Here is a 13447-nt window from a genome sequence, read left to right as displayed (position 1 = left end):
TGAGTTAGGATAAAGAAGGACAATGAGTAATAAAGAAAGTGTAGTGTTCAAATAGTGTAAGAAGTGTTTCTTTGTAATCCTGTGCTTAAAGAAGGACATTATTAATGGTTATATTACCTGGAATTGGTGAATTACCAAGAAGTGATCAACGTAATTTATTTCATTTGCATACTTATTTTTACATTTTTAAGGCTGTGAATAAATTGGCTGAGATCATGAATCGAAAAGAACCCGTCAAGCGTGGGAATGACACAGATGTGCGAAGAAAAGAGAAGGAGAATAGAAAGCTACATATGGAACTTAAATCTGAACGGGAAAAGTTGACCCAACAGATGATCAAGTATCAGAAAGAACTAAATGAAATGCAGGCTGTAAGAATACTATTTGGACTCTAAATTGAAGATTTCTTGTTAAGAAATAGAATTACTCTAATGTCTGTGTGTTTGACTATTTATAGAACATTTCTATTAATAGTTATTAAGATAAGAATAAGAAAGACATTAGAATGAATTAGACATCACTTTCCTGTGTTCTTATATGAATATATGACAAGTGTAACTCCACATCATGTATAACCACAAAAATGGGAAGTTTATGTATGTATGGTATGAAAATACATTCTACTGTCATGTGTAACTAAAAAGGACAAATAACCTTCAAAAAATCATTAATAATTATTATTGAACAAGATGGAAAATATGAGATGTATTCTACCTTGTTAATTTAATTTAATTTCTTACAGCAAATAGCTGAAGAGAGCCAAATTCGAATTGAACTGCAGATGACACTGGACAGTAAAGACAGTGACATTGAGCAGCTACGATCACAGCTGCAGGCCTTGCATATTGGTCTGGATAGTTCCAGTATAGGCAGTGGACCAGGGGAGGCTGAGGCAGATGATGGATTTCCAGGTACAGATTTGCTTTCAGCCCTTAAGTTTGTCTTAATTATAAATTGGTTGATTGTTTTAAATCCTGTGCCTAACTTCCTTCTTGAGGAAAAATGTTTATCCTGTCTTTAAGGGGAAACCTACTTCTTGGAGTGGTAGTTCAAATAACATTTTGGACTTTTATTGATTTTTTTTTAAATAATATTTTTCATAAAGAAGCAAACATGCAAAAGAAACCTCTACATGTTTAGATATTTAATTCGTTATACATTATTGTAGCTCTCTTTTAAAGCTTTCATTTTATTTTCTCTTCTTTCTGCATTCTTACTTCTCATATGTTGGGTGTTTAGTTCATATCACTCAGTCACATACTATGGAATCCATGTCATTCACCTACCAACGTTCCTCTACTTCTCTCAATATTGCCACTAAGCCTTCCAGTTCTCACATGCTCCTTGACTCTGATTCTGACTCAGAAGAAGACTCTTTGCCTAACTTACCCATATCATCGGAACCTAATGGTACAGGTGATATCCTAAAAACATTTGTCTTTGGAGTTTTCCCCGCTGCCGTTAATTTTAGTCCCTTTGAAATTTTTTTATAATATTAACTGATATTCATTAACTCTGACTAACTGTAGACTCAGTTAATAATGAACTGCTGCATGAACAAAGTATTTTAAGGCATTTTTATAATGAATTGCTATTTTAATAGATTGTTTATTGTGCTGACATAATTATAAGAACATTATATTACATAAGAGTGTATGGTACCAGGGATAGTGGTTCATGCCTGTAAATCCCTGTGGCTCAGGAGGCTGAAGCCTGAAGATCTCAAGTTCAAAAACCAATCTCAGCAACTTAGCAAGGTCCTGAAGCAACTCAGCGAGACCTTGTCTCTAAAGGGCTAGGGATGTGGCTCACTGGTTAAGCACCACTGGATTCAATCTCTGGTACCCAAAAAAAGAGTGTATGGTTTTATTGCCTATTTCATCCATTTTTAACTAAGAAATTCTTCCTGAAGTTTCATGTCAGGAGTGACAGAGCAAAAATACCTGTACGCTATTGGAGAGAATGTGTCTAGGTTTGTCATTGAGCACTTAAAACCTGTTGGACACTCCACTGGGCCTTTAAAGGACATGAAACAATCTGACTGAGCCTTGCCCTAGAGGGGCTTGTAGTTAAGCCTCTAACACAGTTGACACATAATGGATGTTAAATAATTGACAGTTACTTCTATTGTTAGAATAACCTCCCAAAATAGTATTTCACTTAAGTCAATAAAAGATACTGATCAAGCTGAGTGGGTGGCTCATACCTGTAATCCTAGCAGCTTGGGAGGCCAAGGCAGTAGGATCAGGAGTTCAAAGCCAGCCTCAGCAACAGCAAGGCACTAAGCAACTCAGTGAGACCCTGTCTCTAAATAAAATACAAAATAGGGTTGGGGATGTGACAAGTAGTTGAGTGCCCCTGAGTCAATCTCCAGTACCCCCCTCCAAAGAAGAGATATTGATCAAATGTACTAGAACAAATTCCAAGGACTTAGACACTTTGCTTTGTGGAACTAGAATTTTACTCATTTTGTTATTTTGGAGTTTAGAAATCTTTTGATTATATTTTTTTTTGTTTCTGGTATAAGGCGTTGAACCCAGGGATGCTTAACCACTGAGCCACTGGGATTGCAGGCGTGCGCCACCACGCCTTATTGTTGTTTGTTAACCAAGTTTCATCTGCTGCAATTTTACTTCATTTTATTATAGCCATTTTGAAAGACCATATTCTCTGAAAACATTACTCATTTAAAATGTTTTCTCAGAGATGCATATTATATTTTTAGTTAGGTCTTCTTTCAAAAGAAAAATAAAAGATCCTAATGCAGATGTTATCATTGAGAATAAAGAGCTGTTAAGTTTTGGTGATTTTGTTTTTGGGGGGGTTTGTTCGTTTGTTGTTTTGTGTCTTGTCTCTTAGATTTTTGCCAGTGCATGAATTTAATCAGTGGGACATTTGACTACATAAAATTGCAGGCTATTTATTTCCATTGTGCTACACCCTGGGGGCTGGGCATGTGGCTTAGTGGTAAAGCACTTGCTTGCCTAGCGAGTGTGAGCTCCTGAGTTGAAGCCTCAGCACCACTGTGGAATAGCCTGGATTTTGTTTGGCATTGCATAACTTGCTTCTACCAATCCTGCATTATTTGTGTCCCAGACAATGCACAGTGATAAATTCTGAAGCGACTATTTGATTGGTCTTGTGCTTCCATATTAAAATTATGCTAAATTCTTCATTATATGAAGAAAATTATCATATTTATCCTTACAATCTTGTGCTTATTTATAGAATCGAGGTTAGAAGGATGGCTCTCCTTGCCTGTTCGAAACAACACTAAGAAATTTGGATGGGTTAAAAAGGTAATTAGTACTTGAATATGGTTCGTCTCCCCCACCCCCCCACCCCCCTTCTGGTTTAACTCCAGCCACTTCATTTTCATAGTTGTAAGACGTACATGACTAAACCTTTTAGACACATAACACTTGTTTATACTTTCCAATTTAGAATGATGTGATTTTATTTCTCACTATAAAACTTTTTTCTGGCTGGGGCTATAGCTCAGTGGTAGAGCACTTGCCTTGCATGTGTGAGACCCTGGGTTCAATCCCCAGCACCACATAAAAATAAACAAATAAAGATATTGTGTCCATCTATAACTAAAAAAAAAATATTTTAAAAAAACTTTTTTTCTTCTGTTTGTCATGGAATTAGGAAAATATAAGCCTGTTGACTTTGGTGTTTTTGCTGTTTCATATCCAAAACAATTCTGGATATGATAGAAAGATCCATTTAGTTCTTTTCTTCTGTTTCTGTAATTTTGATGTCATTGTGTGGTTTTTTGTTTTGTTTTGTTTTGGGTTTTTTTTTTGTGTGTGTGTGTATGGTGCTGGGAATTGAACCCAGGGCCTTGTGCAGGCGAGGCAACCCCTCTACCAACTGAGCTATGTAGCCCCAGCCCATTATGTTCATTTTTTTATGAGGTTACTAACACTGTTGGATCCCAAAGCTATGTCCAAAAAGTAATTGACTTTATCCCCCTGTTTGCTTATTTAAAATAGCTACAAATTTATTGTTATTTTAAGACTTTCCTGAGGATATATTAACACTTTTTAGGTACTTAGGTATTTTGTGATTCTTATTGCTAACAGAATGTATTTTCAAAAAAATCAATAAATATGGTGTGTAACTACTTTATTCATTGATTTCTTTCCCTCCCTCTTTCTAACAGTATGTGATTGTAAGCAGTAAGAAGATTCTTTTCTATGACAGCGAACAAGATAAAGAACAATCTAATCCTTACATGGTTTTAGATATAGAGTAAGTATTTTTACTAGAATAGTTAGAGACTATCTCCTCATATATTTTTAAAGTGTGATAAGAACGTCAGCCTGACCTTTTCTCACAGGGTAATACTCTTTGTTATTAGTCATGGAAAAGCTCAGCTAGCTCCTCCTGTCCTGATGTTATTTTCCTTACAGTCTCCTTCTCCCCAGGAAAGTCTGGAGGATAGGATTATCTGAAACGTCTGTATTTCATGGGTCTATAATGTATAGTTTTCTGAAACTAAATTAGAAAATTTGGTTTCTGGAAATTTCTGAAAATATTAAGGATTAATAGAACAAGATACTCTGTGAGCTTCTAACATGGGTCAAAGTGTTTAATTTCTTACATAAGTTAGGGTAACTATTGGAATTTGATCCTTGGGTAATATTTTATTCTTTTATGAAAAATCTTTTGCAGCAAGTTATTTCATGTCCGACCAGTTACACAGACAGATGTATACAGAGCAGATGCTAAAGAAATTCCAAGGATATTCCAGGTAAACATAATCTGTTTTGTTTTTTCACCCTTGGAGGTTCCCACATGACAAAACATTAAATTCCTTTCTTCTCTGGATACCTTCAGATGACCTTTCTGTTTCAGTCCCATTTAAAAATTATTTTCTTTTGTGCTTATTCTGTTTGGGACATCTCCATTTCTCTCTCGATAATTTTACTTATTAAAAGCTGTGTAGTGTGTTTACACCATGTTTCTCCCCAGGTTGGTTGTGATTTTTTTTTTTTTTTCTTTTTTTAAAGCATGAACTTTTTCCTGTTTTGGGTTTTATAATCAGCTCTCTTTGGAGGCACTTATGAAGTTAAACTTTGTACCCAGAGGCCCTTTTATTTCCTATTTAACATGAAGCCAAATGATTCCCAGCAATTTAGTATTGAGTTCCCTCTGTATAGGCACTACCTGGTGTCTTGTGGGAGTTGCCCTCTTGTTTTCTGGGTGCTTACATTGTTTATGTGGAGTATATTGTACATCCTTTTCTCTTTTTTCCCTCCTTCAACTCTCTAAGCACATGTCATTTTTAAAAAGGTGTACAGGGCTGGGGCTGTAGCTCAGTACCAGAGCACTTGCCAAGCCTTTGTGAGGCACTGGGTTCAATCCTTAGCACCACATAAAAATAAATAAATAATATAAAAGGCATTTTGTCCATTTACAACTACAAAAAAATTTTTTTTCTTTAAAAAGCTGTACATATGGGAATCACTTTGTTTTCTGTTCTTAAGAAGAACATATATGTTCTTTGTGTATGTGCTGGGGATCAAACCCAGGACCTCCTGCATGCAAGGCAAGCACTCTACTAGTGAGCTGAGAACCTCTACCCAGTTCTTATCAGGTGATTGGGATTTTTTTTTTTTTTTTGGTTTGTTTATTTTGTGAATCTGTTGGTGGTTTTTTGAGGGGGAGCGGGTATCCTGGAGGTTGAACCGAATGCCTGGGTCCACCAATGACCTATTACACTCCCAATTCCCAGGTGATGATTTTGAACAATCTGTTTGAGGATTGGACCTGTGAATTTCAGATTTATCTTTTGCTGGTCCATTCTGATAGTGTTGCTGAAGCATAATAAGATTTCCAGAAAAATCTATGAGACAGCATTTGAACAGAATTATTTCTTTTGAAATGCAAAGCAAAGTGACCCTCTGATGAGTTTTCACATAGCTTTTCTTTAGGCAGAACCTGCTTAGATTTGAACTTCAAATGCATTTTCTTTTTACAGAGTAATTTAGGCTAAATTGATTTTATTTACACTACCAGAGTTGTTTCTACATTTAAAAAAAAAAAAAAAAAAACTTACGTCTAGAAATGATTGTTCTTTTGGTAGATTCTGTATGCCAATGAAGGAGAAAGTAAAAAGGAACAAGAATTTCCAGTGGAGCCAGTGGGAGAAAAATCTAATTATATTTGTCACAAAGGGCATGAATTTATTCCTACTCTATATCATTTCCCAACCAACTGTGAGGCTTGTATGAAGCCACTGTGGCACATGTTTAAGCCCCCTCCTGCTTTAGAGTGTCGCCGTTGCCATATTAAATGTCATAAAGATCACATGGACAAAAAGGAGGAAATTATAGCACCTTGCAAAGGTAAATGAGAATTTCTTACTGTATTAGTATTATTTATGTTCAGGTCATTTTAAGCACATTAATTGATTCCAAATATTTCTTTATAGTGTATTATGATATATCAACGGCAAAGAATCTATTGTTATTAGCAAATTCTACAGAAGAGCAGCAGAAGTGGGTTAGTCGGTTGGTGAAAAAGATACCTAAAAAGCCCCCCGCTCCAGACCCTTTTGCACGGTCATCTCCTAGAACTTCAATGAAGATCCAACAAAACCAGTCTATCAGACGGCCAAGTCGACAGCTTGCCCCAAACAAACCAAGGTAATAAATTAAAATTTGTGATAAAAGTTCCTTTATTAAAATTTTGCTATTTATGTCCATACTAATTCAAACTATAACTTTACCTCTTTCTTTTAAATTTTTTTTTGTAGTTGTAGATGGACAGAATGCCTTTATTTTGTTTGATTATTTATTTATTCATTCATTCATTCATTTATTTATTTATTTTGTGGTGCTGAGGATCAAACCCAGTGCCTCACACATGCTGGGCAAGAGCTCTGCTATTGGGCTACAGCCCCAGCCCTCCTTCTTTTTTAAAAAATTCTATTTGTTTTTGCATCATTGAGGATTGACCCCAGGGTCTTGCAAGGCTAGGCAAGCCCTGTACTGTACCACCAAGCTATAGCCCCAACTCTTACTTGGTATTTTAATGAACAATGGAATACCAAATATTTTTAAAGGACTTGCTTTTGACATATTTTTGCATATAAACATAATGTTTTCAGGTTTAATAAATGCATTGACTAATTTAGTGACTTGGGAAATGGTATTTCATTGCACCCAGATCTTCCACTGTGTTTCATACTGCTAACTCTCTTTTCTGATAGGTGACTTGGGAGGCAGAACTGAAATCAGATTCAGGCTTAATTTACTTCTATTAGTTTAAAGCAGTGACTTGTCTGTGACTTAAACAGAAACATAGACAAGATTTTAAAATGTAAATATTAACTAGTGACTTGAAATTCAATAGAGTTAAGTTAGGAATGTTCATTAACCACAAAAGCATTTTAATGGAGCCATTTTCATGTGACTATAATAAGTCATTTAATAACTTTCCGTTTGGAATATCCATGTCTTGGCTTACTAGCTACTGCAGGGTTTATAAGCATTAATATTAATTGAGCATGAGGATTTGGTCAATTAAGGAAAAAGTATATGCTTAGTTCAGAAATTTAATTTCAGGTATCCTTTTTGTTCCCTAACACAAGACCTTCAGTATATGAATAATGATGATTGGCTGTATTATCAGAAATCTTACTCTAACCACACACAACTTATATGAAACTTTCTTGAAACTAATATCTCAAGGAAATAATTTAGAATGACAGAGGTAGAATGGGTGTGTCATCAGTGAAAATGTTATTTTGTGTGAGGTATGATAAAACTAAATATTTAAAAATAGTGTTTATATGATAGAAACAGTAAAGACCATTTCATGTGTCTTGTGCAAAACATCTAAAAATTAAGTTTTTGTTATTAATTTTGTTGAACTATTAATGCATAAGTGCTGTCTTAATACCTTATGTCATAGTCTGTTTTCTCTTGCTTTAACTCAGTATCACAGACAAGATAATTTACAAAGAAAAGAGGTTTATTTAGATGTGGTTTGCTGGGAAGTCCACGGCACCAGCATCTGATGAGGGCCTTCCTGTCGTATTATCACGTGGCAGAGTGCCTCGTATGGTGGTACAGCCAGCTGCCAGAGAGAGCTTGCTTTTTACAGTGTAGCTGTTACCATAGTAACCTGTTAATCTAGAAATGGACCCTTATGACCCAAATACCTCCCAGAGGTCCCACCTCTCAACACCACTGCAATGGGGATCAGGGGGTACATCCAAACCAAAGCACCTTTTAAACGGGTAGTGGTTTTCAACTTCATATATATTGTGCTCTCTGCTTAACTTCCTTATTTTCTCTCATTTGATCTTTACAATGGTTTCATGAAGTAGCACAGTCTTGTTATCTTTTTTTTTAAATTAATATTCCAGAAGGGCAAACAGTTTGTTTAAATCTGCAACTGGAACAACCCTATTCCTTTTGATATAAGTTAATGATTTCCCTGAATGTGATAACATACAGAATTAGTTTATGAACCATTTTTCAGACCAAGTGTGGCATGCTTTCGTTGACTTAACCTTCTGTTTTCATGGTCACTGATTTATGAATAACTTCTCTTGCCTCCACTCCAAATTAGCATTGTGGTGTATTTGAAAGCACATTTACTTTTGATTTTTGTCACTTTTTTTTTTTTTAATTTGCCCTGCCCTTCAAATTATTCTTCATTTTTTTTTGATCTGTTGTACCAACAGTAAGTAATAGGGATTTCTTTCTCTCATAATCATGCATATAGGTAAAACTAATATTAAAACTAAACAATGTATGGAGTATGCTTTGAAAAATCTTAAATTTCATGCACTCTAAAATTCTAAACATAAAAGATGGGCACATTTAAAGTATAATCAGATTTTGGGCTAGGATTGTGGCTCAGTGGCAGAGCACTTGACTAGTATGTGTGAGTCATGGTTTCAATTCTCAGCACCATGTATCAATAAATAAAATAAAGGTCCATTGACAATTAAAAAAATATTTTAAAAATATATATAATCAGGTTTTGTTATGCCTCTGAAACATCTCTTCCACTGTTCATCAGTGTCTCCATTGTTCCAATAACTCACAAATTGTGAGTTTTACATGTCTGTCTTCCAGGAATCACCTACAATTGTGTTTTTTTTTTTTTTTTTAAGAGAGAGATAGAGAGAATTTTTTTAATATTTATTTTTCAGTTTTCACTGGACACAACATCTTTATTTTACTTTAATGTGGTGCTGAGGATCAAACCCAGCGCCCCGCGCATGCCAGGCGAGCACGTTACCGCTTGAGCCACATCCCCAGCCCAACAATTGGTATTTTATTTTGGGTGTTTATGTTTTCATTTTAAGAGCCATGTACACAAATTGGAAGGCATATAGAAGAGAATGAATGAGGTTATTAGTGGGTCATATGAAAGTATTGTACATGTAGCACATGAAAGAAGCAAAGATATTTTATTATTTAAAAAGAAAGAAGAATTTCCTTGGAAAATGTATTGGAACAAACCCAATTAGAGAGGTACATTTTCATTTCAGTAAGGGAAACCTATCAGGCATTCAGGGGTTTCTAAAATTGGAAGAATTGGCTTATTCTGGAACAGTGAGTTCCCTATCACCAGATCTTTGCATGACCTTCATGCCCTCTCAGTGGGCCCTAAGTGAGACTTTGCTGGAGCTGCTTACCTCTGTATTTTCTGTGCAGACATGCAGGTTTGAAGACATTAGATGGCATGTTCTCTAGGTGGTCTAGTTTCAGACGAGATGACCTTTAACATTCTGCCCATTCATACCATACTATACAGATGGGTAGAGATGGTAAAGAACCATCCAAGAAAACATAGGGATAGAATTTCTGGTGTTTTAACAGCAGTGGTTTAATATCTAGCTCTTAAGGTTTTTTTGTTTTTGTTTTTGTTGTTTTGTTTTGTTTTTTAATATTTATTTTTTAGTTCCTGTTGGACACAATATCTTTTATTTATGTGGTGCTGAGGATCGAACCCAGGGCCTAGCACGTGCTAGGAGAGCGCTGTACCGCTGAGCCACAACCCAGCCCCTCTAGCTCTTAAGTTTATGTATACTTAATATTAGTCTTAGTACTAGCCAGTCTGGCTTTAGTTGAACTAATACACTTGGTTTTCTTCTTAAAACAGCTCTTTGGCTTTGTTAGGCACATCCTATGCATATATTTGTATACATACTAAATAAAGCATGTCCATAAATATTTGCCTAATCTTTTGATGGTATCTTTCTTTGTTAACAGTTGCTCTGTTATCTGTTTTCCTTTAGCATCTGTGACATTCTAGATTCCAATCAACTCTTACTATATCACTTCCCCTTTTCTCTAGTGAAGTGATTAAAGTAATAGATGAATGGTAGCTATTATTATTACATAAAAGAACTGTTTTGAATGCTCATTATATGCCAGGTCCTCTTCTGAGAGCTTTTGCTGTACTTACTTACCCTCAAAACCACCGTGAGATAGCTATTCGTACCTCCACTTAATAGATAAGGAAACTGAGGCACGGTTTTGCCCTAGATCACACAGCAGAAAGCTGTAGGATTATGAATTTAGGTCCAAACAATTTAGTTTCAGAGCCTGCACTATGAACTACAACACTCCACTATTGGCCTCTCTGTGGTATAAATAGAAGTTAATTGACCATTTAAGAAGCATAATGTATAGAAACAGTATTCTAAATGAGTGCTACCTTGATGATTTTCCATTAAAATTAAGATACTGTGCTGGAAAGTAGATTTTTTAAAATAAAATGCTAACTTGATGAAGACAGGGAAATAAAATAATTTGTTTCAATACAAGACACAAAAGTACTGGCCTGGCTGGGGTGCATTTCTTGCTCCTTTCCCCCTGGGGTCTTTTTTAAAAAATACAATATTTAAACCATTCTGGAAAGTATAAAGCAGAAATTCAACTAGTGCTCATTGTGGTGCTATCTGGTTTTAAGGGGGAAAATGCCAGCATAATTAAAACTTCAGGGTGAGGAGAGCTTTTGTGTCATGGTGATCTTATATTCATTCTTTTCTACTTCTAAGTGCTAGAAAGCTAGCAGACTAATTATTTGGGAAAAATGATAAAGTTGTATATAACTTAAAAGTGTTGAAATAAGCCCACTAAATAAATGGAATAAATTAAGTGACTATATAGAGATTACTATTCTGAAATTAAAGCCTTGTAAAAGTTTGAAACACCATTTTATAATAAATTAAAATACCAAATATTTTCAACGTATATATGAATAGTCTGGGTTGATATTTTTGTATATAAAAATATTTTAGATGCTGTTGGGTGTAGCTCAGTTGCAGAGTATTTGCATGCAAGAGGCCCTGGTTTCAGTCCCTAGCATTGCAAAACAAACAGGATGTCTTTTAAATCATTAACTGCCTTATCTTAATATAAAAGTAGTGAAAACCATTGAGGCACTACTCTAGAAGTAGCTTTTAAAAGTAAAAATGTGATCAAAATAATTATTAAGCAAAGAATTACAGGTATAACATAAAACCATTTCTCACCTGCCAAACTGGCAAGGATTAAGAAACTCAGTATTGTAAGATAGAAGTGAATGTTCTTGTGTATTGCTGGTAGAACTCAAAATTCAGTGCACCCTCTGAAGCATTCTTTGATAGTTAGTCTCGAAGTCCTGAGGTGTAACTTACCAGTTAATGGAGGAAACAGGCAAATGGATAATTGAACTGCCTTATAAAATGTTGCCTGCAATAGAGACATGGAACGCCAAAGGAAAGCATGGTGAATTCTGCTGGAGGTATGAAGGGAGGTCTCGAGCCCAGCACAGTGGTGCACACATGTGATCCTAGCAGCTTGGAAGGCTGAGGTAGGAGGACTGCAAGTTCAAGGCCAGCCTCAGCAACCTAGGGAAACTCCGTCTCAATAAATGTGGCTCAGTGGGTAGAGTGCCCCTGGGTTTAATACCCAAAATTGGGGTGGGAGTGGGGTGAAAGGTTTACAAAAAATGGAGAATCGTTAATTTTCCAGGCAAACAAATAAGGGCAAAAACAATTCCAGGCAAAATGTCACATGCAGAAGAATGAAGCTGTCCGAATTGCTCATGTGTGAAACGAGCCACAGTGGGGTCAGGAGCAAGTGACGGTAGGAAGTGGTAGAAGATGACATGATGCTGACAAGGAAGTTTTGAACCTAACTTAAGAACCAGCTGCATGTTGCTGAGGAACTTTGATTTTGTTCTACAAGTAGAGGTATTTCAATGAGGGATTGGTCTGTTCAAACTTAATGAGACCCTGAACTGAGAACTGACAGTGAAAATGGAAGAAAGAAACATAAATTCAAAAAGATTTTTTTAAAGTTGAAAAAAACCAAAGTTAAATGACTGAATAGAAGGGATGAAAGAGAGGTCTTAGGGAAGCCCTATCATGTATTGCACACAGCAACTGTGTGACTGGACTGTGAAACGTGAGATTGTGGTACTGACACATACTTCAGAGCTTCTGGAAGGGTATGAAATGCTGATTTTTCCTAAAATGTGCTGAAACTGAGGCTTACCTATAGTGATCTTGCAGGAATCTAGGAAGCCCTACCTATAGTAATCTTCCAAGTTGAAACAAAAGTTAAAAGTTACTTTAGCCTCATAAAATTAGTGTATACCAAGCTGTGATCTGCAAATAGATAATAAGTAAAATTATATCAAAGTTTGTGTTTGTTTATTTATTTATTGGTACTGGGGATTGAACCTTGGGGCCTTAACCACTGAGCCCCCCATCCCATCCCTTTTTTATATTTTCTTTAGAGACAGACTCTTACTGCTTAGGTCCTTGCTAAGTTGTTGAAGCTGGCTTTGAACTGAGGAGCCTCCTGCTTAAGCCTCCTGTACCACTGAGATCACGGGTTTGCACCACCGTGCCCCACAGTTTGTTTTCTCAGATTTTCCTTGTTCTGCCACTTTAGAAGACAAGAATTTTAGTTGGTTTGTTTAGTTTTAAGATAACATCCATAAACCTGTTTTGTCAAAGTTTCAAAGAGCATTCCGAAGATCATATTCTCTAAAGTTGAGAACCACTGGGGGGGACGTAGTGATCCCAGGTGAGATTTTGGGGACCAGTGAGTTCCTTGGCACAAATCGATGAATGTCACAGTTATAAATAATGAACGATAACTCCTATTTTTTTTAATACAATGATTTCAGTGTTACTTATTATTGGATTGGAGAGAAGACAAAACCCCAGCACTAAGTAAAATTTATTTAGCCAAGATAAGTTATCCATGTCGCTTATATACCTGTAGCCTTTTCTTTGTGTCTACCTTTTCACATGTAGAGCATAGGTGTTGGTGACCTCCTGAGCTAGGTAGGGCACTGTTGGTATTGGAAAGACTGCGTTCCTAGGGTATCCCTCCCCTTTTCTTCTAGGCTTTGTGGTGCTATTGTGGAGAAATGTGAGCGGACAATCTAGGCACTGCTGTGAAAGGAATATTGG

The 13447-nt window shown here is 36.0% G+C and overlaps 1 protein-coding gene across 1 annotated transcript in view; it reads left to right on the top strand.

Annotated features, from left to right (window-relative positions):
• Positions 1-13447, top strand: part of Rock2 (Rho associated coiled-coil containing protein kinase 2) — a 137200-nt gene that overhangs the window by 118723 nt on the left and 5030 nt on the right. The window contains exons 26-32 of the mRNA XM_027937791.2: positions 192-371; positions 743-911; positions 3229-3299; positions 4169-4257; positions 4681-4759; positions 6095-6356; positions 6443-6656. Coding sequence (XP_027793592.1) covers positions 192-371; positions 743-911; positions 3229-3299; positions 4169-4257; positions 4681-4759; positions 6095-6356; positions 6443-6656 — 1064 coding nt within the window. The remainder of the gene's footprint in view (positions 1-191; positions 372-742; positions 912-3228; positions 3300-4168; positions 4258-4680; positions 4760-6094; positions 6357-6442; positions 6657-13447) is intronic.

This window comes from Marmota flaviventris, chromosome 14 (assembly GCF_047511675.1).
Source record: "Marmota flaviventris isolate mMarFla1 chromosome 14, mMarFla1.hap1, whole genome shotgun sequence".
Classification (NCBI taxonomy): Eukaryota; Metazoa; Chordata; class Mammalia; order Rodentia; family Sciuridae; genus Marmota; species Marmota flaviventris.
Note: the sequence above shows the minus strand (reverse complement) of the source record. Positions and strands in the feature narration are given on the sequence as shown.